The 24,597-nt window shown below is 43.3% G+C and overlaps 1 protein-coding gene and 1 long non-coding RNA gene across 3 annotated transcripts; both read right to left on the bottom strand.

Annotated features, from left to right (window-relative positions):
* Positions 1–2,637: 2,637 nt before the first annotated feature.
* Positions 2,638–17,054, bottom strand: LOC123638139. Its single transcript, XR_006735194.1, has 3 exons — positions 17,024–17,054; positions 4,595–4,640; positions 2,638–2,661 (listed from the first exon to the last, which is right to left on the bottom strand). It is a non-coding gene; the product is annotated as an uncharacterized LOC123638139 (long non-coding RNA).
* Positions 17,055–17,210: 156 nt separating this feature from the next.
* Positions 17,211–24,285, bottom strand: MKRN2OS (MKRN2 opposite strand). Of its 2 annotated transcripts, XM_045551520.1 has the most exons (4): positions 24,030–24,285; positions 20,449–20,498; positions 18,749–18,911; positions 17,211–17,554 (listed from the first exon to the last, which is right to left on the bottom strand). In XM_045551520.1, the coding sequence occupies exons 1-4, from the start codon at positions 24,245–24,247 to the stop codon at positions 17,314–17,316; spliced, it is 672 nt and encodes a 223-aa protein (XP_045407476.1). In that variant the 5' UTR covers positions 24,248–24,285; the 3' UTR covers positions 17,211–17,313. The 2 variants fall into 2 exon arrangements, with proteins under 2 accessions (XP_045407476.1, XP_045407477.1); XM_045551521.1 differs by lacking the exon at positions 20,449–20,498 and having other exon boundaries at positions 24,030–24,087.
* Positions 24,286–24,597: the final 312 nt, after the last annotated feature.

The following is a 24,597-nucleotide window of genomic DNA, read 5'->3' as shown; positions in this document are numbered from 1 at the left end:
AGAGCAATTTATATTCTGCCCAATTTGATGTCACCTCACCTCAGTTATTAATACTCAACAAAGTGCTCAACTTTGAGTTTTCTCATGTGTGTCCTGTGAGCTCACTTTAAGAACAAAGCTGATCTGTGAATTCCTTTGCATCTGTGTGAGCTCCCTTAGTCAATTTTGTTTCCTGCTCTGACGTCCCTCTTCTGAACATGGAGCATTAACAGTTTTCAGAGCCAAACTAACAAAAGGGCGAAGACATGCTGCAGCTACTATTTTTAGCCACGTTTTTAAACGTGTGTGTATTGGAATGTCAGGGGGACTGAGACCACAAAGATAGGAATTCATCCGTAGATGAAATAAATTCAGACCTAGCAGTCCCAGCCCCTTTTCTTGAGCATATCACAAGTGATTGAAGCCCAGTAAATTACTAGGTTAGAATTAGTTCTGAAACATCATGGAATTTTTCTTAGTAGATTGATAAAATCATATTAATTTTATTATTAGCTATTATGAGTAGTGTTTGTAACAATCACTATTCTGTAGGCTTATGATCTGAACAAAATGAGAACTTTATTATGTTGACTATTACTCTTTTACTTGAAAAGGAAACTTCTTTAAAAAAAAGCACAAATTAAAGTAGTACATTCATATCCATAGATAGTACATTCAACAAATATTTACTGAGTTCCTAATATAGGTAAAGAACCACTTCTCACATTAGATTAGTAAGTAGCTTGTATAAGTATGCATGGTAGTAAAGAGAATATGTCCTTCAAAAAGTACTTGAGTTTTTTTTTTTTTATTTAATAACCACCCCCCCCCATTTTTCTACTTGGTTTTGTTGTTAATCATAGCAGGAGACAAAACTGTTCTTTGATTTTTTTTTCCATATGATGTAATAACAGAAGCCAAAGTATTTGCATTTCTTAAAATAGCCCTAAATGTACTCTTGAACTTCTTACTGGAACGATGTTTGATATTGTTGTATGTAGGCTGTATTTATGTTATGTTTAAAATGACATGTTAATAAAGTAACCCATTAACATAGGAAAAAGAAAAAGAAAAATACAACCTGTTCCAATGTTTGGTAAATTTTTGAGATAGAATGATCGAAGTTCAAGGACTTCTAGTCAAAGATCAGGGAATCCTTATCTCAAAGAAAATTTCTTTTGCTTAAAGAGTGGGAAACTAGTTTGGGAACATTTGACTCCAAAGCTTATACATTATACATTTCTGCAACATTCCTGGGCAAATGTTACCTCATCATAGCTTTTCTACAGTCTGTGCTCTCCTGGTTTTAGTGTTCAAACAGGTACTCTGATTTACATGGCAGAGCTGTTAGTAATAATTTAAATGGGAGGTGGATGTAAACTTGCCAATAAAACCCTAAATAACAGAATATTTTTAAAGAAATGCTATTTTATTAAATTTTATCACTGTCTGTGATGAGAGATAGAATCATATGTTTTACACATCTTTACATTATTTTAAAAATAGCCTGAAACTCATTATTTGAATGCAACTGCTACTGTGGAAGTCCTTCATTCTCTGAGGGCATTTAGTTCATCTGACTACATGCAGCATAGTTCCTTTTGTACCCTCCACCTTCCAGAGTACTGGTGAACTTCTGCCTCAGAAACTCCATGCCACAGGATAACCAATAGTAGGAATGCTTAGTCACTCTTGTCACATGTCCTTCCCTGCAAATTATCATGTTCAAATGACACTTTTATTTCCATATTCATCATAAGGAAAATATCAGTTCTTGCATTATAGGTGAGCTGGAAAAATGATAACTATATGTAATTGTCCTCTTTTTGTAGAGTTTTTTTTCATTTTAATTAATACTAATTAATTCTCCAGTCCCTTTTCCCTTCACATTTCAAGTAAAACTATAATGTATATACACACCAAATCTCATAAGTCTGAAAATTAAACCCAAAGATAAAAATATGCCAAAGAAGAAAACAAGTAGGATAAGCAATTTCTCTTTCCGCTACTAGATACAAAATAAGTATTCCTACTAGATAAGTTTATAGTGAAGAAAGTGTATGTAGGAGAGGCACCAGTTTTTTGTAGGTGTGATAAAATTCGGGTGTGAAACCATCTGGTCCAGGGCTTTTCTTTTGGGGAAGGTTTTTTGTTGCTGTTTCGATTCAGTTCTTGATATTGGTCTGTTCAGGAATTCTATTTCTTCCTGGTTGAGCCTAGGGAGGCTGTGTGTTTGTAAAAATTTGTCCATTTCCTCCATATTTTCCAGTTTGTGTGCATAAAGGTTTTGTAGAATTCATAGATGATATTTTGTATCTCTGTGGCATCAGTTGTGATTTCTCCTTTCCTGTTCCTGATAGAGGTTGTTAGAGATTTTTCTTTTCTGCTCTTGGTTAGTCTAGCCAAAGGTGTGTCGATTTTGTTTATCTTTTCAAAGAACCAACTTTTTGTTTTATTAATCTCCCGTATGGTTTTTCTATTGTCCATTTCATTTAGTTCTGATTTGATCTTGTTAATTTCTCTCCTTCTGCTGGGTTTGGGGTCAGTCTGTTCTTTCTCCCGCTCTACTCTCATTTTAAAAACAATTTGCAAAATGGCGTACACAATGAGGATAACAACCGGGCCCTTCCATAATTCATTTAGTCAATATGCCATCACCAGGGGCCTACTACATTCCAATCCCTTGGATAAGAAAAGGAATAAAAAGGGTAAGCTGAATTCATGGACGTATAGAGCCTGCTAAATAAACCACATCCTAAAACTGTTATTAGAAAAAAATGAAATCGTCTTATTTCCCACAAAGCATCCTTCCTAGAAAGACTGGAAAGTGTCTGTCCAGGCCACTTTATTTATTTTTTTTTTTTTTGAGACAGAGTCACGCTCTGTTGCCCGGGCTAGAGTGAGTGCCGTGGCATCAGCCTGGCTCACAGCAACCTCAGACTCCTGGGCTTAAGCGATCCTCCTGCCTCAGCCTCCCGAGTAGCTGGGACTACAGGCATGAGCCACCATGCCCGGCTAATTTTTTGTATATATATATTTTTTTAGTTGGCCAGATAATTTCTTTCTATTTTTCATAGAGACGGGGTCTCACTCTTGCTCAGGCTGGTCTTGAACTCCTGACCTCGAGCGATCCACCCGCCTCGGCCTCCCAGAGCTAGGATTACAGGCGTGAGCCACCGCGCCCGGCCCCTGTCCAGGCCACTTTAGACAATACCTTTTCCTAATTCCAGAGAAAAAAACTGGATTGAACCCTCGTGGGCCTGTGACCCTCGATTGCAGCACTCCATCCTCCACCCACTATGTGCATCTCCCAGGCCATTACTGACCAAGTGACACCCTCATACACATCCGTCAGGGCAAACTTCCCCTCCTCACACTCACTAGAAACATTTGGTCGCCTCTCCCAGTCACCACGCACAGGAGCCCGAGACCCAAAGCGTGCTCTGTCCACCCTCACTGGAGGAAAATGGCGGAAGGAGCAAAAATAGGGCATGGCCCCATGGGTGGGTATGCAGGGGGCAAAAATGGGGCTTTCTGCATCACCTCACCCACCTCCCGACAACAGCGGCAGGTGACAGCAAGGCGAACCCAGGTGATCAGGGGCAGAAGGCCCAAAGTGGACTGGAAATGGGGCAGGGAGGGGGAAAAAAGGCACACAAGACCATGGCTGGAAGTTGGGAGTCCTGCAGCCTGATTATGTCTGGTCAGGCCTGGAACCTGTGTCTACAGGGGCTGTCCTAGAGTGTCAGTATGTGTGGGCCAGCCCTACTGGGGTGGGCCTGAAGCTTGGGTCTGCTTGAGCTTGGAGCCACAGAATGGGGAGGATGCAGCTGCAGGGACTGGCCTGGCACTGGGCAGGCCTGAAACCTGTGGGTGCAGGTGCCAACCTAGTGCTTGAGGTTAGGGGTGTCAACTTGACACAGGGGTAGGTCTGGAGTTCGAGTCTGTGGGGGCTAGCCCATACTGGGGCCAGTCTAGGGCCTAGGGCCACTAGGATTGGCCTAGTGGTAGGTCAGACCTGGAAACTCTTGTCTGTAGGTACTGAACTGGAGTCTGGGGCTATGGGGGACTACTTGGAGGTGGGTTTTATTTGGGCAAGTCCAGTGCAAAAGTCTGCTGCTAACTTCCCTCTCTGTCCCCAGTGAGGAGGGTATCTCTCTCCACACTGTGCTGCCTAGGGCTGGGGAAAGGGTGACATGGGTAATGTGAAACTGTCTTTTCTACCTCATCAATGCATCTTTTCTTATCTTTGTGCTACATTCAGGTACTGTACTCTCTCAGATGATTTTCTTAGGTCTTGTGAAGGTATTTGTATGCATGAATAGTTGTCCAAACTGATGTGGTGAGGGGAAAGTGCTGGAAAGTCTGTTACATAATATATAATTAATAGATTATAAATATATAATTATATTAATATAACATATGTGTGTATATCATTAATATATATCATACATTTCATATGGTTTATTACATAGTATATTGCATAATATATAATTAATAGAATTATAAATATAAAACAATATAATATTATTGCTATATTATTACAATGATATTGTCTCTCCAGCCATGTACTCCTCTCTCTCTGGTACATAAAAAGGAGGATGCACATTCTCACCCAAAAGCCTCGGTGGAACCAGTGTTCTCTTGTGAAAGTCAGATTTCTGTTAAGGTAAAAAAAATAGAGAGTTTTTTAGTTAAGAGAAAAATGTCTGAAGGAATTGTTATTGAAAAAATATATACCAGGGAATACAATGGGAGTTAATGGCAAGCTTGCAGCTCTGAGAGGTAAGTCAAGAGAATGGAAGAACAGAGTTGTACTAGGCTGAGTTCTGTGTAAGGGCTCATCTTTTTGAACACAGGCAGGACAGGGAGGAAAAACATAATGGAATTTTACTGTGGCCATATTTTCATCTGAAACTTTTAAAACAGCATGTTAATATAGACAGATACTACATGGTATCTAGAACTCCAGAATATTGATTGTTGGAGATTTTTTTTCCCCTTTTCTAGAGACAGGGTCTCACTTTTTTGCCCAGGCTGGTCTCAAACTCCTGGCCTAAAGTGGTCCTCCCCTCCTGTCTCAACCTCCCAAAACACTGGCATTGCAGGCATGAGCAACCATGCCCAGACCATTGTTCGAGAATATTCTCTATGACAGCAATATTTTAAGAAGGCTGAAAATTGTTCTGTGTTTTTAGCTTCCCTGAAGATTTTTTTTAAGTATTCTTTTTCCTTTAAATGGATAAACAAAATTATCTGGGAAAATCCCCAAAGGGCCCCTAACAGGTCTCTGGCACCTTCTAAAACTTTGTAATTGTGATTAGGAAGTTCAGAACCAACATTCTTTTATAACAATATTATTAATTAACTTCTTTTAACTTATATCCCCAAGAGCTATTTTTATCTAAATCTCTAAGGCAAATAAGCCCATGAAAAAACTTACTTCATCCAGTTAGAAAAAAAGAATGATACAAAAAAAGAAAGCTTTATTGTATAACAGAAAATAAAAACAATAAACTTGAAAAAAAAATTCAAGTCACTTCTAATATGGTGAAGCATTTATAGTATTCAAGTCTGTTTAGTAAAAGTTTCAATGGAAGGATATTCTAAAAATCATGAAGGTGGAATGAAATACCAGATACTTTACTGAGTTCCCTTCGCTGAGGCATCATCACTTGGTGAGTATTCCTAAGAAGGATTCTGCATTTGCCATGTCTAGATGAGTTAATTCTATGAGATTCTATATCTTAAAAACATAATTACTATATAATTAAAATAACTCAGAATTAACCAAAGAGACAAAATATAGCCTTCCCACATGATACCTGAGAATTGACAATCATAATTTTCTAGCTTTCCTAAGTGGAAGTCAGGGAAGATCTCCTCTAATCCAGCTGTGACTGATTAATTCCTGTAACTTTTTAAGGCTATTTACCATAACTGTCATGTTCTCTATCTGAAAAAAAAACAGACTATAAAATTTGTGTTGTGCTGAATCTACTGAGATATTGTAGAGCAAGCAGGATATGTAGATCACAAAGGTGTTGGAAGAGCTGTCATAGTGGCAAAAGTTAGTATTTGGTCTGAAAGATCAGCACATGAACGTGCATTTGGAAGTTAGAAAGACAGAGTTTTCCGGTCAAGATATGAATTTTCATTCAGCAAGATTTTTCATAAAGCAAGATAGTGATTTACTAATCACTGAAGTCATCCAAGCAACGGCTGAATGAGTATGTGGTGAAAATGCTAATCAGAAGGATTCATACTGAAGTTAGATGCTTCAGTGACATCAGAGGGATGAAGAGTTGTCTGGGGGACATTTGGTGGCAAGAGGCGGGAGATGGGTAGAGAGTGTTGGTGCTTCTCGGTGGCAGGGAGAAGAGAACCAGAATGGGCCAGTGAAGGCGTGAGGGAAACAGATGTCTGAGATTCATCCAGTGTCTAAATTCTAGAAACTGGTGGACAGTCTTCTGACATTCAAGACTCCAGAAGTGAATGGCTGAGAACCATATGTGGAAGCTATGGGATGAAAAAAACTAAAGTGGGCATCTGTTTGCATTCCCTTTATCTAGAATTCCTGATAACATAAGATTCTTCATGGCCGGGCACGGTGGCTCACACCTGTAATCCCAACACTCTGGAAGGCTGAAGCAGGAGGATTGCTTGAGGCCAGGAGTTCAATTCCAGCCTGGACAATTTAGCAAGACCCCAGCTCTACAAAAAATTTAAAAATTAGTGGGGCATGGTGGTGCACACCTGTGGTCCCAGCTACTGCTCAGAAGGCTGAGGCAGGAGGATCACTTTAGCCCAGGAGTTCATAGCTTCAGTGAATTAGGACTGGGCCACTGCACTCCAGCCTGGGTGACAGAGTGAGATCCTGTCTCAAAAAAAAAAAAAAATTTTTTTTGCTTGTAGTTATGTTTTAATCCAGTGCATCTGTTCATGTCATGATCCTGTTCTTTTACAACAAACACATTATGTTTGTATAACCTAGATTTCAAGACATTCAAATAATGGATCTCCTCTTCCTCCCTCCCTGCCTTAGACCAGTAGTCACCTTCGGTTAGAAGAGTTTCTTAGAGTAAGTCCTTGGCTCTTCGTTAATGATGCTAATACTTATTCGACTTATTTACTGTCCCATGTTGCTTTCTCCAGGCTCCTTAGCAAAGTCACAGATTTTTTGCTTTGAATCACTTTCTGAAAACCTTGAAAGTCAGAAAAAAATTTCAAAAGCCATTTCTTCCCTATTTTATTTATTTGTGGTAGTACTTCTTTCCAGCCTTAATCATTCCATCAAATGCCTTTATGGTTTAAAAAAAAACTTCCATAAATATCATCAATCTACATCAGCTACTTTATCATCAACTAATATGCCTAGAGGGTTGTGATGACTCCTTGACAGACAGGCTACAGTAATGATGTAGTTTTGAAAAGCCAAAAAAAACATGTGGATGTTATTTATAACTGAAAGCTCTAGAATAATGTCCAAAAGCTTCACCTTTAGTCAAGGAAGCCTGTAGGAAAGATTTTTCTTCTTTGCGTATACAAGTTGGACACCCTGTAGCAGGTTGTCCACTCTGTAGCATTACCCAGGGGCCCCGGGGGTTCTGGAGTAACATGCCAGCCAGGATTTTGGTTTAACATTGCCCTCAGTTTCCAGCTAAAGGCAGTATTAGTTTACCTTTGGAGGATTTATGTCCTGGCACTTTTTTCTTCTCATATATACAAGATGACATTTGTTTTCCAAAAAAATTAATGGGTTCATCAGTATTGGAAATTTGCCTTGTGATAAAAACACCTTCAGAAGTTTTCTGCAGGCCGGGCGCGGTGGCTCACGCCTGTAATCCTAGCACTCTGGGAGGCTGAGGCAGAAGGATTGCTTGAGCCCAGGAGTTTGAGGTTGCTGTGAGCTACGCTGACGCCACGGCACTCTAGCCAGGGCAAAAGAGCGAGGCTCTGTCTCAAAAAAAAAAAAAAGAAAAGACAAAAAAGTTTTCTGCAGTTTACTGGGGGAGATGCTGTAGCCTCACTTAGATCAAAAATTGCTTCACCCATAGTCTGCAAAGCATCAAGCTTAAGTGTATCTTCATCTTTTGACCCTTCCAGACTTGTTTAAAACTGAAATCCTTCACCAAATCCTATCACTTCCATCACTTTCAGCCCTCCAGAGGCGATGAAGCCTTCTGCTTCATCAGCCTAGTCTCAGTGGCGTCACACGTGCTGGCCATGCAGCCTCAGCACAAGGAACTGACTAGCTTTAGTATGCTGTGCTCAGGAACACCATGAAACTTTCAGGAATCAGTGGTATTATCACAAATTTTCTTTTGTCATCCACTGCAAAAAAATTGTACACACAAAAGGGGAACACATGCTTAGCCAAGATTATATCTTTATTTTTATTTTAGGAATGGGTTCTTGCTATGTTGCCCAGGCTGGCCTTGAACTTCTGGGCTCCAGTGATCCTCTTGCCTCAGCCCCTCAAGTAGCTGGGACTGCAAGTGTGCATCACTGTGCCCACCTCCAAGATTGTATCTTTACTATGTTTACCTTTCTCAGTACACTTTATCACTTCCAACTTCTTTTTTCTAACGCAGGAGATTTCCTAGGTCTCTAAACCTCACCTATTTCCTGGGCTTTTCCACTTCCTTTGCCGACAGTTTCACTTAATAAAATGGGGAAAGCAATGTGATAATACACCACACGTCTAAACACCACGAGCATCAGGAGGTCAGCTAAGAGGGCAGCCCATATTATATTCTCTGTCCAGTCCAGACACAGCTTGAGTGATTTTGCTGCAAGCTCTTACGTATTCACTGTATTTTATTGGGATAGCCAATATAAGGTGAAATTCAGAGAGTAGGAGTTGAGATGGGGAAGATATCTGTGTGTTTCTCCCCACAGTAGCCTGTGAGCTCAGGTAGAGAGAGGGAGTATTTGGGGCTTAGAGGTGGTGGCTGTCAGGCATCCCAGTGGTCACCCTAGCTGAGATGGCACTGTCCTGGAATGCCACAGAGGTCACAGGTACAGCCCTGTTGTCCGGTGGAGGTTGATGAGGAAGGCCACCCACCTTGTTAGGCAGGGATAAGTTTGTGCTACTACACGGCTGGGCAGTGGTCCTCCACCTCAAGTTGGGGTGCAGCCCGAGGCCCCCCACCAGGAACGTGGTTGTGCATATGATTTTGCTAACAGTATCAGAAGGGACACAGGCTCCACAAAGACTACCCGTGGATCCAGGGTTAAGGACTCCAGTGCAATGTATAGGGCTCGGCTTTTTTGGAGTTCTTTTAGAGATGGGGTCTTTGCTGTGTCACCCAGGCTGAAGTGCAGTGGCGCAGTCCTGGCGCGCTGCAGCCTCGAACTCCTGGACTTAAGCGATCCTCCTGCCTCAGCCTCCCAAGTCACTGAGATTATAGGGTGTGAGCCACCACACCCAGCTTGGCTTTTAATTCATTTCCCCAGAGATCATTCTACTGAAGGCTGGATAGTGGAATGAACCTTCTAGAAAAGAACTGTTCAGATCTCAGCTCTGCCTCACAGTGGTGGTGTGACCTTGGGCAATTTAGTTGCTCTTGATAAGCCTCAATTTACTTATTTCCAAACTGGGGGCTACAATAATGTTGGCATCGTCATGTGGTTCTGTGGATAAAGAAGGAGAATGCAAAAAGCACCTCAATCGCCTGCCACGTGATGGGGTGTCCCCTTCCTGCCTGCAAGGAGGAACTTGAAACCACCAAACTGGCAAGAGGCTGAGAAGACACAGTGTCGACTTGTGTCTATTCACAGCTGAGTCTGGTTTGAGAACTGAAATGTGCTTTTGGAAAGCAGGCCCATTTGATGACAAATGCAGACATTGTGCACAGAAAGTGGAATGAGGTGACAGGAGACTTGAGGCCAGGAGTTCCAGACCAGCCTGGGCAACATAGCAAGACCCCAGCTCTACAAAAAAATTTAAAAATTAGTGGGGCATGGTGGTGCATACCAGTAGGCCGGAGGGGCTGCCCTATCATTGGATTGAACCAAGTCACCTCTGTCCTACCTCCTAAGGGGCCTGGGCGCTGGGATTGGGCACACCCCTGGAAGACCGGTCAAGCCCTGGGGAAGCAGTGGTGTGGGTAAAGGTGGTTCTAGAATAGCAGACCTGCCCTCTTCAAGGCTCCACTTCCTCAGGGCAGAGTTGGCAGTTCACGGCGTTCAGGGTTTTGAAACTGTGAAACTCTGGTTTTGGTACTAGGTTTCAGCAATTCCTTGATCTGTTTGTCCTTGAGTGGGGGCAGGATGGTTAAGAGCTCCGGTTTGGAATTAGACCCAGCTTTGCATCCCAGCTTATCCACTTTCTAGCTGTGTGATCCTAACCTCAACGTCCTCATCTCTAAAATGCAGTTAATGTCATTGATGTCTTAGTACAATGAAATATTTCTGAGCCATAAAAAGAAATGATGTACTGACACCTACTGCAACATGATGAACCTCAAAAACATGCCAGATGGAAGAAGCCAGACACAAAAGGCCACACATTATGATTCCATTCATACATTTATATGAAATGCCCAAAATAAACAAATCCATAGAGAAGAATGCAAATTGGTGGTTGCCAGGGGACGGGGTAAGGAGGGCTGGAGTGCAATTGCTTGGTGGGAATGGAGTCTCTTTTTGGGGTGATGGAAGTGTTTTGGCACTAGATAGAGGTGGTGGTTACACAACGTTGTGACTATACAAAGTGCCAATGAATTGTTCAATTTAAAATGGTTAATTTTATGTAATGTGAATCATCTCAATTTTTTTTTTTTAAGTAAAAGATAATGTTATCACCCTGTAGGGGTTGCTGGAGGAATAGGTGGGTTGCTTGTAAGGTGCTTAGCACAGTGCCTGGAATGTGACACTGCCAGTAATTCGCTGCTGTGGTTATTCGTGTTGGGGGAAGGTGGACACGTGTATGTCCTAAAAACTACAATTAAAGAAATAATTGGCCAGATGAGGTGACAGCTGTAATCCTAGCACTCTGGGAGGCAAAGGTGGGAAGGATTGCTTGAGGCCAGGAGTTTGACAGCAGCCTGAGCAAGAGCAAGACTCTGTCTCTACAAAAAATAGAAAAAAATATTAATAGCTGGGCATAGTAGCACGCGTCTGAAGTCCCAGCTACTCAGAAGGCTGAGGCAGGTGGATCCCTTGAGCCCAGATACTCTAGCAGGGGTGACAGAGTGAGACCCTGTCTCAAAAAAAAAAAAAAAAAAGTTACTCATGATTGTTTATTTTATGTTGATTCCCTTAGCTTCAGTTTCAGAGGCTGACATTTTCTGACCTCATCCCCAATCTATTAAATAGAAGGGGAAATGGTAACTCCTATGCACCGACAGCCTATATTCTCTAATAAAGAAATTCACTTCCATAAAGTAATACATAACACTTTGCAGCGATTAAACCAACATGTATGGAACATGGGTTTTAGGCACATTTACAAGGGTAGAGAAGTTAGTTGAAGCTGGTTAGATTTCCCTACATCTTTGAGTATAATATACACAACCGAAGTTTCATTGTTAGTTATTGATAACATTTTGTTTTTAATGTGTCTTAATGATTTTACCTTTATCATTACAGCATATTTGTTTTCTCTTTTTAAAAAGTTTCTGGCCGAGGGCCAATTGTGGGGGCTCATGCCCATAATCCTAGCACTCTGGGAGGCCGAGGCAGGATGATCGCTTGATCTCAGGAGTTCAAGGCCAGCCTGAGCAAGAGCGAGACCCTGTCTCTACAAAAAATAGAAAAAAAAAATGAGCCAGGCATGATGGCATGCCTATAGTCCCAGCTACCTGGGAGGCTGAAGCAGGAGAATCGCTTGGGCCCAGGAGTTGTCGGCTGCAGTGAGCTATGGTGACACCACGCACTCTAGCTGGGGTGATGGAGCAAGACCCTGTCTCAAAGAAAAAATAAAATAAAAAGGAACAGGTGGAATTAATTCTAATAATGCATCCAAAATATTAGCATTTCAGCATATAATCAATATAAAAATTTTAATTAAAAAAAATTTTAAGAAAAAGAAAGATGAAAAAAATACTTCCTGACCAGGCCTGATGGCTCATGCCTTTAATCCTAGCACTTTCAGAAGCCAAGGTGGGAGGATCTCTTGAGGCCAGGAGTTTGAGAACAGCCTGGGAAACAGCGAGACCACATGACTACCAAAAAAACAAAATTAGGCAGGCATGGCGGCATGCACCTGTCGTGCCAGCTACTCGGGAGGCTGAGGTGCAAGGACCACGTGAGCCCGCCAGTTGGAGGCTGCGATGAGCTATGATCACGCCACTGCACTCCAGCCTGGGCAACAGCGAGACCCTGTCTCAAAAAATAATAATAAAAATAAGTAAAAGGCCGGGCTCGGTGGCTCATGCCTGTAATCCTAGCACTCTGGAGGCCAAGGCGGGAGGATCGCTGGAGGTCAGGAGTTCAAGACCAGCCTGAGCAAGAGCGAGACCCTGTCTCTACTAAAAATAGAAAGAAATGATTTGAATAGCTAAATATATATATATATAGAAAAAATTAGCCGGACATGGTGGCACATGCTGTAGTCCCAGCTACTCGGGAGGCTGAGGCAGGAGGATCGCTTAAGCCCAGGAGTTTGAGGTTGCTGTGAGCTAGGCTGACACCACGGCACTCTGGCCCAGGCAACAGGGTGAGACTCTGTCTCAAAAAATAAATAAATAAATAAATAAATAAGTAAAAAAATTAAAAAGTTCTATTTCCTTAAATGTTGTTCTTATTTTCCCTCTTATGGTGAAGTACTTGGGTTAAAAAGAAATAAAATTTCTCTCCTCCTCACCATCCGTAAATAAATGGAAGCATTTATGATTTTACCAACTGAATAGAATTTTTAAGAATCTGATTACAGACTTGAATAATCATCCTGTGAATGTTAACTCTGTTAATATTATAAGTGAGGCCCATTTCTAAAATTGATTAAGAGATATTTTAACCCACCAATTTATCTTAAATTTTAAAACTGGAAAATTTTTTAAGTCCATCTACCATTTTGTGAAATATAGGGACACCTTGTTTAAGAATGCTTGATGTGAAAAGGCATATTTTGATAAACTAAGAAGTAGTATTTTTATTGGAAACATAATTTCCTTTCAGTGAAAGATTTCTAGCATTTTAAAATTTTAGAGTCTTTACATTTTTATAAGCAGCATTTCAAAGGCAGATCTTCCTAACTTTTAAGTGGCATGTTCTGATAGGGTGGAATCAGAAAACCTGGGTCCACATTCCTAGTCAACGCTAGGAAAACAGTGGCGACCTTGGGAACGTTACATAATCACTCTGAGCCTTGGTTTCCTCCACTATAAAATGAGGATAGTTAGTAGCTCCTGAGTTTGTTACCAGACTAAATAAAATGAGATGACATACAAAAGCATCCGGCACATAGTAGGTATACTTTTTTCCCTTTCAGATAAAACAAAGTGTAAGCATTGCTGTTACTATATTCTCTGGGAAGTGAAAGGCTATTTTATGCCCTGGTAGGTAAAGACAGTGGAGAAGGAAGTGCTAGAAAAATAGTCTGAGATGAAGTAGTGAAGACAGCTCAGGGCAGTGGGAGGAGGGGAAATGCTGGAGTAAACCCTTCCTGTACCGAGGGAGCTGTGTGGTTTTCCTGGTTGTAGAGTAATTCATGTCAGAGAAGCTATGGAAACAACACCTTTGTGTGTGTCGTTTTAGTCTTTCAAATAGGTTGACACTGAGACACTGGCTGTGAAAAGGAGCCCAGTGGTCATCCCCTGAGCACCCATTGAGTGGCAGATGTGTGCCCAGGGCATTGCTAAACTATTAAATGAAGCAGCACATCCTAGGTGCCAGGAAGAACCCTGAGACTTTGTCCCGGGAACCGAGTTGATGCCAGTGTTGTCTCCTTGCTGCCTCAGTTAGCATTTAGCTGGTACCGTAAAGGAAACTTGATCGAAGTTCATAATTGTACAGAACTGAGCAACGTGGCCATCTCTTGGTGTAAACCATTGCCTAATTTCCTCGATTAGGGATAAAACCTGTAGATTGGTATGTGGTTTTATAGGAGTAGGGAATCTATATCCTGCTGAAGTGAAAGAGAAGAAATGAAGCCAGCTCTTGCCAGTGTCACCTCCAGGTTGGAAAGCAGCCCCTAAAATAGGGAATGGAGACTGTCTAAAGCTTTGCTTGAAAATCAAATGATGTAACCCCTAAGAGAAATTAGCATGAAATAGGCATTCCTGATATTAACAATTCTTTTTTTTTCTTTTTTTTGAGACAGAGTCTCACTCTGTTGCCCGGGCTAGAGTGCCGTGGTGTCAGCCTAGCTCACAGCAACCTCAGACTCTTGGGCTCAAGCGATCCTCCTGCCTCAGCCGCCCGAGTAGCTGGGACTACAGGCATGCGCCACCATGCCCAGCTAAGTTTTTTTTCTATATATATTTTTAGCTGTCCACATAATTTCTTTCTATTTTTAGTAGAGACGGGGTCTCGCTCTTGCTCAGGCTGGTCTTGAACTCCTGAGCTCAAACGATCCACCCACCTCGGCGTCCCAGAGTGCTAGGATTACAGGCGTGAGCCACCGTGCCCGGCCAACAATTCTTATTTTAGCTGAATTGTTTTATGACCTACTGTTTACCTCTTTCCATATGTGAATGTTGGAAGCAAATCCTTACTCTCTTATCTTCTCTAATGACAGCAAACTGCTGCCCCAGCTACTGCGCGTCCTCGGAGCAGTTGCTGGCGACTGTGCTCGCTGCGGTGTGGCCCTGAGGTTAAGGGCATGGGCTTTGCAGTCAAACCTGGATTTGAACCCCAGTTTTGCCGCTGTGTGACTTTGGGAAGTCATTTCTTCAGTCTTGCTTTTCATCTGTACACCAAGCATAGTGTTAGGACTTGCCTCAGAGGATGGTCTTGAGAATTAGAAGGGAAGAACAAGGAGTGTTTAGGCAGGTGTGGGGTCCCTTATGAATACTCATTAAATGCAGCCGCTATTGCTACTATCAATTGGATACAGAATTAGAGAAGATGAGTCCTAAAATAGAGCATGAAGAGAATGGGGCCAAACTGGAATTCTTTCTTCTTTACCCTCTGAGGTCTTTATGATTTCTTGAACACCATGAAAAGCAGTCCCCATTCTGTTTAAAATGGCATCATATTCTGGGTAAGCAATTTTGTTGTATTTCTTTAACGAAAAGTACCTGAACTTGTAAGGGCAAACTGTAAGGTTTCTTTGAAGTAGCCGGCGCCAGAAAAAGAAAGACGAGCAGAGTTGAAAGGGATAGTAAAGAGGCTTTATTGGAGCGCTCCCGGGTGGGGGTAACGAGTCCCGAGAGAGGGACCTGGGCGAGTCTTACGGGACCCACGGAGTGGTACCAGAGAGGCCGCACCGCCCAGAAGTCTTAGTGGGTTTATATAGGTTCTTAGGACTGGGGGATGGGAGTTTCTTCAGCCAGGAGATGTCAGTGTGAGGAGTGAGGAATTTCTTTGTTTCAGCTTTGGGGTGGGTATTGAGGGATAGGAGGGACTTCTTTTTTCCATTAGGGAAGGGAGGGGTACCTGCCACCAGGCTTACACAAACGTTGGTTTGCCATTCCTTTTTCCCACCCAAGCTGCCTGTGCTGAAACATAGACCAAACACCTCTTTGAAAACAAGCTTTAAGGATCTATGGCAAGTGTTCTGAGTATCTTTATTGCCAGGAGTTAAAAAATAAGGCACATTAAAATTTTAGAAAATTAATTTGAGCAAATGGCAATTCATGAGTCAGGCAGCACCAAACCAAAAGTGGTTCGGAGCTCCAACAGAAGAGTTTGAAGGGAAGGCCTTTGTAGGGTGAAGAAGGAAGCACAGAAAAGAAATTGGTTGGTTGGTTAAAGTTTGAGCAGTGCCTTATCTGGGTTATCCTGGTAGAAAGTATCTGATTGTATAACTAATGATCAGTTGACCATTCATGATTGGCCAAGCCTAAGTTTCATTTAGTTTCGGTAGGAACCTGGGTGTTGGATCCATCTCAGCATACTTTCCATTAAATTATTTTAACCGAGGTAATCATTGGTACCTTGAAATGGGTTTGGTTTTTAGAAATCAGACATTTTTTACCAAGGTTGGGGAATAAGATTAAGCAGAGTTGTATATCACATTTGGTCAAAAGCAAAGTGAGTTCGGGAAGAATTCCAGAGAGGAATTCTGGAAGGTTTTGCACATTGGCCATTTGAAGTTTGATGATTATTTAGGTGTACAAATTCTAATATACTTGTTAAAAATCACCTCATTTCTTTATAGTTACTCATCCCAGTTTCCCCTTTCCTCCTTCTGAAAGTATTAGAGAAAGAAGACAGCCCTTTCTTTGTGTCCATTCTGAATTCTGTGTTTTGAGTGGGCAGAAGCAATGCCTTGCAGTGGCAAACCCAACACCCCACCAGTCCCGTTTGTGCGTATAGTCTCGGAAGGGCTCATTCAAAAGGAGTGGCCATTGCCTACCTTAGATTCTAAAGGGTTTTGGGGAGTGTTTTTGTTTTGTTTTACTATTAACTATCAAAAGGTTGCCATGTACTTTGAGAATAAAGACTCAAAGGGCAAGGTACTCATTGCTTCATAACTTGTGTCTCACTCACCTGCCTATCTTCAAATTCCCACTTTCTGGATTCACGTTGAAAGGTGAATTTGTTCAGCCTGGATTAATTTATAGGAATAGTTTCCATTGCTCTGTGAATAAAAGGTGTTGCCACTTTATGCTGTAACATGGATTCTCAGTTTAAAAACCCAAACACTATGAAATCATTCAGTTGTGATATATAGAATCTTTAAAACCCATGGCAGGCCGGGCGCAGTGGCTCACGCCTGGAATCCGAGCACTCTGGGAGGGCTCACGCCTGGAATCCTAGCACTCTGGGAGGCCAAGGCAGGAGGATCGCTTGAGGTCAGGAGTTCGAGACCAGCCTGAGCAGGAGCAAGACCCCATCTCTACTAAAAAAATAGAAAGAAATTATCTGGACAGCTAAATATATATATATATATATATATATATATAAATTAGGCGGGCATGGTGGTGCATACCTGTAGTCCCAGCTACTCGGGAGGCTGAGGCAGGAGGATCGCTTAAGCCAGGAGGTTGCTGTGAGCTAGGCTGACGCCACGGCACTCTAGCCCAGGCAACAGAGTGAGATTCTGTCTCAAAAAAAAAAAAAAAAACCAGGGCAGTTTTTATTAATTTTACAAATTCTTATGCCATAGGAAGCTGAAATATGTTTACAGGGAAGTCATACACTTTATTAATCACAGTTAAATGCGTCTGGAAATCGGTAATAGCCCTGATACCCAGGCCCCTCTGCGCTTACACGCAGCTCTCAGCACAAACCACCGCCCGAGGAAGGGTGTCGCTCCCGGTCAGCGTGGTCGGTCACGTAGAAGCCACGCTCCTCTGTTGCCCGGTAGACTGTGATATACTTGGAAGCCAGCCTCGTCCTGGGGACCACGTGCTTCTCCGTGAACTCGCTCTTGTCCAGTGGCTCTTTGCCTTCCGTGGTCAGAACGCAGTTGATGAACGTGAGCGTGTAAGCGTAGCAGTTGTGCCCGTCTTCTTCGTACCTGCCAGAGCAAGGGCGCGGAAGGGCAGCCCGCACTTTCAAAGCTGCCCAGGAACAGGCTGTGAAGCTGCTGTGGGACTTTGGTAGCTGAAACTGGGCTCCCGTGTGTGAGCCGGGCCCCTCTGTGTGCTGGCACCTTGGTTACGCAATTCTGGGGGCGCCACTGGCATCAGGCGCCATCTCTACTTGCTACTTAAGGAGACAGGCACAGACTGCCCCAGGCGTTCAGGGTGGCGACTTAGTGCCATGTAAACGGCCAATTTGGAAGACTTAATTTCAATGAAATTCTGTATTTCAGAAGTGAAATTCCATATCTAAGTTTTATGTTATCCCATAGTGTCTAAACTAACTTCAGGCCAGGTGCGGTGGCTCACGCCTGTGATCCTAGCACTCTGGGAGGCCGAGGCAGGAGGATCGCTCGAGGTCAGGAGTTCGAGAACAGCCTGAGCAAGAGCGAGACCCCATCTCTACTGAAAATAGAAAGAAATGATCTGGACAGCTAAAAATATATATAGAAAAAAATTAGCTGGGCATGGTGGCGCATGCCTGTAGTCCCAGCTACTCGGGAGGCTGAAGCAGGAGGATCACTTGAGCCCAAGAGTTTGAGGTTGCTGTGAGCTAGGCTGACGCCAACGCACTCTAGCCCAGGCAACAGAGTGACACTCTGTCTCAAAATAAATAAATAAATAAATAAAACTAACTTCAAGGGAAACCTCAAAACAGTTTAAATCCACAAGTACCCCCTACATTTTCTAAAATGTTCAGGGAGTGAGGAATTGAGAAATTAATTTTAGAATTGCTAAAACTAAAAAGAAAATATGGAGCTTTAAATATTTTTACATTTTGAAGATTGTTTTTAAACATTTTTGTTTTAAGGAAATGTAATATTATGACTTTTGCTGAATATATGTAAAAATACTTAAATAACTAAAATAACTGAATAGAGTACAGATTCTAGTCCTTTCTTAAAATGCTGTGATTTTGGTTTATAAATGTATGCTGACCCACCTCTGCAGAAAACCTAAAGTAATTCAACCCATCTAAGTTCCATGACAGGCACCAACATTTCAAGTATGGGCTCAACATGAGACTAAATGCAGCTCTGTCCTCTGTGAGCTGAGACTGCACAGGGAGCACGGGGATCAGCTTGTGAGGTGCGTGAGTGCCCGTGGAGGGTGGTCTTTGAGCCACGTACCTGTGGGGCAGCCAGGCCCCCGAGGTGGAGAAGTCTTCCAGGTACTTGTCCCACTGGTCCATCAGTCCATACATATTGGGCTGCAATAATGGGACACTTATGCTCTGCTCCCACCCTGTTCCATCTCGCTGGACACCATACACATTGTAATTATACACAACTCCTGCAAACCAGAACCAAAGTCACATGGAGGCTTAAGGAAAAATGTCCCTCTGTGAAAAAGGGACATCAGAAAATGACAGCAGCCACCTTGGTAACTGTAGTTAAATCCGGGTGGCACTTTCCTGTTATTGCCAGAGAGCAATGAACAATGGTCAGATGAGAGATTCTAGAATCTCCTTCCATCTATCTAATGAGATTTAGTTAGGGTCTGGCCTGGAGTCAGGGAGGGGTTTATGTAGCCTCAGGCTCACACTCACACACACCCTTATCAGCAAAGCATTTCCTTCAGGGAAACCCCGTTCTTGCTCTACCTGCTATTCAGCACTGTGCGGTTGCCCCCAGGAAACGGAGACAACAATAGGCGCCGGGATATTATCTCCAAATATTTTTATCGAAGTTCTGTATTTACAAATCAGTCTGTGTTGTTTCTTTAATTCAGCAATAAATTTTAAAAAGGTAAAGATTAATGGTAAGTTTGCTCATGTGGGTAAATCTGAGTTCAAAAAACCAGTTGTAGGTTTCTGGTCACAGTGTCAGTTTCTCCTGCCCCCAGGGGATAAGGAAAGGCTGTTATCAGACTTCACCTGCGGGGCCTGTGATCTGAGCCTCACCTGGCTCACCATTTCCAGGCCACAATTTCCTGCGAGTGACTCCACCCTGACCCACCCTGACCCTCCACCCTGACCCTTCACTGGGAGACAAGAATGCTTTTGGTTTTAGGGGTTGCAAACTCTGTGACCTCAGAGCTAAATCTGGCCAGAGCAATGGTTTTGTTTAATCTTCACATGCTTTTTTTTTTAAGCCAACCACTGCAAGCCCTACCACATCCTAAGGTAGTATATATAGCCCCTGAAGACCCTAGAATGTAAGGACCCAGTGGGTGGGAGCTGGGCTGAATATAGCACTGGGGAACCAAGGCTGGTGCGGTGGCTCACACCTGTCATCCCAGCACTTTGAGAGGCTGAGGCGGGAAGATCAATTGAGGACAGATCAAGACCAGCCTGGGCAACATAGTAAGACCCCGTTTCTACAAAAAATAAAAAAAAATTAGCTGGGCATGGTGATGTGTGCCTGTAGTCCCAGCAACTGTGATGATGCTACTGCACTCCAGCCTGGGCAACAGAACCAGACTTTGTCTCAAAAAAAAAAAAAAAAAAAGGAATTTGGACCTGGGTCCAAATTCTGGTTCGGACACCAGGGATGTACAACTTGGTCAACTCAACCTCTCTGGAACCATCTGTTTTTTCCTCTCCTAAAAACCAATGAAAACTTTACAGGTTGTAAAGGCCTTCGCTGAGAAAACATTAAGTAACTTTCAAATATTTAGTACTATTAGTAATAATTTGGCATAAAGTCAAGTATTTCTGACTTTGAGGGGTAGCAGTTCCCACTTCGAGGTGCAATAGGAGACACCAGTGAACTAAGGAATTGCTAATTAAATGTTGCCATGAATATATCTTCTCTAGAAATGCTGCTCTCCTCTAATTGGGTGTTGTGGGGTGTTTCCAAGCTGAAAAAAAGTAAGAAAATGCACTCACCCTTTGTGTTAGTTATTCCAACATGGAGATCAGATCTCCCATCATACTCCCTGAAAGAAACAAGGATTTGTTTGTGTGTGTTTGGCAGGAAGAGTTGGTATTGAAGTGAGAAGAGGGCCGTGGGCCTCCCCTCTGGGCTGGGGTCAGAACTCGCATCAGCGTCCAGGTAGGTGGAAGGCCTACTTGAAAGCTGGTTAACGGCCGGGCGCGGTGGCTCAAACCTGTAATCCTAGCACTTGGGAGGCCGAGGCGGGCGGATTGTGTGAGCTCAGGAGTTCGAGACCAGCCTGAGCAAGAACGAGACCCCGTCTCTACTAAAAAATAGAAAGAAACTATATGGACAGCTAAAAATATATATATAGAAAAAAAATTAGCCGGGCATGGTGGCACATGCCTGTAGTCCCAGCAACTCGGGAGGCTGAGGCAGTAGGATCGCTTAAGCCTAGGAGTTTGAGGTTGCTGTGAGCTAGGCTGACGCCACGGCACTCACTCTAGGGCAACAGAGTGACACTCTGTCTCAAAAAAAAAAAAAAAAAAAAAAAAGAAAGCTGGTTAAGTGACGAGTACGTTTGAGGTAGAAAATACCCCCTGCCCCCAAGCCCAATCTGGATTTTCATGGAACCCCAGCACTGAAGTGTTCTGGAAGGCCACCCTGGGAGAGCAGAGATTCAGCCTGACCTCTGGGTGCCAGGGGCTGGAGGTCAGCCGCTGAAGGAGCTCCTCAGTCCTTCTTCCTCAGGCTCCTGTGGCTGGGAGGATCCTCCGTGCACCAGTGGACCTCCCACCTTTTCAAAACTAACATGGCAGCCACACCTGCTTCTCCCCAACAGCCTGTGTTTTCTGAAATTATTCTGTACACAAGATTGTTCGTTAACTGCATAACTCCATGTAATTGAATCTTCATAGACGATCCCAGGCCATCACTTGCTAGTCTGGGACATTGGACAAGTCACTCTCTCTAATCTCAGTCTCCTCATCTGCCAGATGGGAGTATCATAAGCCTCCTAGCAAGCTGCTAGTAAGAACAAAATGCCTAGTCAGTGTCTGGCCCCGCGTGGTGTCAAATAAATGAGAGGCAATTTTCAAACAATTAAGCTCCTTTGTCAGACCACAGCTCTGGATGTTTGGTGCCTCCTTAAAGCAAGCAGTCCCAGGCTTTAAAATGGCCAAGGACACAGGTGTCTGCCCCACCTTCTTCAGAGTGATTTCTCCCAGGTCATCCTGTTGCAGCCACTTTGAGCTTTTTGAGACCAGGTGGGTTCAAAGGTTGAGAATGACGCTGGGGTAAACAAACAGTCTTGGTGACTGATACCAGCACTGCACGTTAAAGTGCTACCCCGAGATGGCTCCCTGAGCGCGTGGCTATACTTTGTCCCCCACCCAAATTCTAGACATTTCTTCCCTCCTTTCCTTCAGTTATTTCTTCGTTGTGCAATAGATGTTTATTGCATGTCCACTCTGGGCCCGTCATTTTAAGTGAAGGGCTAAGTGACACCATAGGAGATAAGATTCGATTCCTGCCCTCATGGAGTTTGCTCACTTCCAGAGAAGATTTTTTGATTTACTTCAACAAGTTTTTAATAGACTAATAAGTGCTGTGAAGCTAAAACAAAAAAACTATGGAATGTTATATAAGCATGTGATAGGGGCAAGGTGACAGCCACCCCTTTCTCATACAACACCTTTGTACAAATTAGGAAAAACTGCCCCCTCTTCCTGCAGATGGAGTTCTACACAGGGTGCTTGGCTTGGTGAGTGGAGTGCAGCTGAGTTTCAGCAGCCACCACTACCTTGGCCAGGCATCTTTGTGCAGTCTACAACTTGCACAATCATATATGGCAGCCCTGAGAAATTCTAACCTAGTTATATCAGAATGTGGGTGATTACTTTGGCTTACTGCCAGTTCTCTTTTACCAAGTAGATGAAGTTGTCTCAAGGTGAGTTGTAGAATCAGTACTAAGGGTTTGGAAATTTGGATGAGAGGGAAGGAAATAGTTTGGAACTTGGCCCTAGATGCTCTGGTAGGCCGGGGGCTGTCTTGGGGTTTCTGCAGATCCTGGCCTGAGCACCGGAAGGGATAGGACGATGCTAAAGCACATGACCTGTTTCAACACCACCACTTCCCTTCTGCCAATGCCCAGTAAGACCAGGCCTGTCGATATCACCACCACATCATAGAATAAATAAATGCTTATTAAGGGCCAATCTGAAAGTCCATCATGTGTCATGTCATTTCTTAAGAGCAGGGCTGTGGCTTGTTCACTGTGACATCCCTAGCATTTCCCACACAGAGCTGCTCAGTAAGGATTTGTTGAATGAACCAATGTTATGGGAAATGAATTCTGAATTTTGACCACTTTACTCCAAAGCTTTTGGAATCCAGCCAGTTAATGACTCTGAGTTAGCATGAATAAGGGAATCTTACTAATTTGGGATGCATGATGCTGATTACCATGGCAGTGAAGCCTGGTTCTGCCAGGCTGTGGAGTCAGGGTCTGACATGAACCTGAAAATAGGGTGGGAAGGAGCATGTTGGCGAAACATCATGACTGATGCGTGGGCCAGATTTCTATACCTTATCACTAAGCCTCACGGCTCTGCAAGGTTGGTATGATCCTCATTTTACAGATAAGGAACTGGAGACTCCAAGAGGGTCCTGGAGTGAGTTAGTAGAAGAACCAGGATAGGAAATGGGGGCTGTGTGACACCAGAGCCTGCACTGTCCTCCCGGGACAGCCCGGGGTGCAGTCTATTCAGCACCCAACAGTTTGACCGACACCTTCAGTGCACTTCGGTTCATTTCATGTTCCTAGGGACCGGAAGGAAATTGATTAAGATAGTAAGCAGGGAAGTGCGTAGTCAACTCCAATTTTCTTGTCCCAAACCAGCACTCATGAGGGGATAGGAGAGTTAGGAGGGTAGATTTCACGGAGCGTTAGACTGTGACGATACGTAGGTGCTGAACACACTTCCTAAAGCCTGTACCGTCATTCGGTGGCATCCGTGCTCCTTTAAAGCCTGCCTCACACAGGCTGATCTCAAGCCCATCTGCACACTTCACAAGGGACGATAAGGCATAATCCTTTCTTTTGAGTTCTGAATTCATTCCTAAAGCCAGTTGGTGTCCGCAATGGAAATGGACCAGCTCTAGTCTTCAATGTAATTCACTTCCGTACAAAATGGTGTGTAAGTGTCAGTTCTTCAGGCCCTCTACGTAGTACCTGTTTGCCACAGAAGCTCCAAATTAACTGGCATCACTACGGTAAGATTAGCTGCTGGACCATCTTCCCAGTTAGCTTCTTAGCACATATTTTTCTCTCATAAAATTGTGTGCGCAGGTTTGCTCTGCATATGTTCTGCATATATCCTTGCACTTAGCATTGCAAGAACACACGCACACCCCATCCATATTTGTGAAGCCACTAGGCCTACATCTCAGGATTTAAGGCCAAAGCACTGGAAAGATTGTCCACCAAACCTTACACTGTATAGTACATATTAGGAAAAGAAAGTCTTAGTGACTAAAACACAGAAGGAAAAGTTTGCACAATTCAATATAACACTTCAGAAAAACACTGTACCTAAGAAACGTCCCCTGAGTCGGTCTGAGGAGGAAGGAACATTTTTCTTGATGCCCATTGGTAAATGGATTAGCGATGCTAACAGGTGCTTCCTCCAGCTTCCTCGAGCCCATGTCCTTCTGGCAGAGGGGGCAGCGCTGGGGCACGCCGAAGCTGTAGATGGATTTCTTACAGTGGTTGAATTTAATTAAAGGCTTTCCGACCTCTGCGCAGTGCATGGCTTTCACCTCCCGGGCTGCTAGGGGAAGTTTCTTCCTATTCCGTGTTATACAGCTGGCAAATGCAGGCTGCCAGGTAACCTGACCAACGGTGATGTCATCCCGATTGACAGCCCCAGAAGCCAAACCAGGTAGGATTAACCAGCAACCAGGCCGCCCCATGAACTGGTTTCTTAAAGAGCTAGTTTTCATTTGTGCTCACTTACTATCACTGATAACAGCCAGTGCCTAGTCATCCTTTAAAGCCCCACTTCTCTGTGAAACCTTTCTCAGCTTCCTCCAGTCTTCCCTTTTGCTGACAGCATTGGATTCATATTTCTACCAGAACTCTGTTATTAGTCATTTAGTTT

Source organism: Lemur catta, chromosome 5 (genome assembly GCF_020740605.2).
Source record: "Lemur catta isolate mLemCat1 chromosome 5, mLemCat1.pri, whole genome shotgun sequence".
Classification (NCBI taxonomy): Eukaryota; Metazoa; Chordata; class Mammalia; order Primates; family Lemuridae; genus Lemur; species Lemur catta.
Note: the sequence above shows the minus strand (reverse complement) of the source record. Positions and strands in the feature narration are given on the sequence as shown.

What these genes read in the sequence shown, in the direction of transcription:
- MKRN2OS (XM_045551520.1), bottom strand. Translation starts at nt 24,247, where the DNA reads ATGCACTGCGCAGAGGTCGGAAAGCCTTTAATTAAATTCAACCACTGT. An exon ending in ACTCAGGGGACGTTTCTTAG is followed by an intron (nt 20,499 to 24,029) that starts GTACAGTGTTTT and finishes TGTTTCTTTCAG; the next exon opens with GGAGTATGATGGGAGATCTG. An exon ending in TGGAATAACTAACACAAAGG is followed by an intron (nt 18,912 to 20,448) that starts GTGAGTGCATTT and finishes TCTGGTTTGCAG; the next exon opens with GAGTTGTGTATAATTACAAT.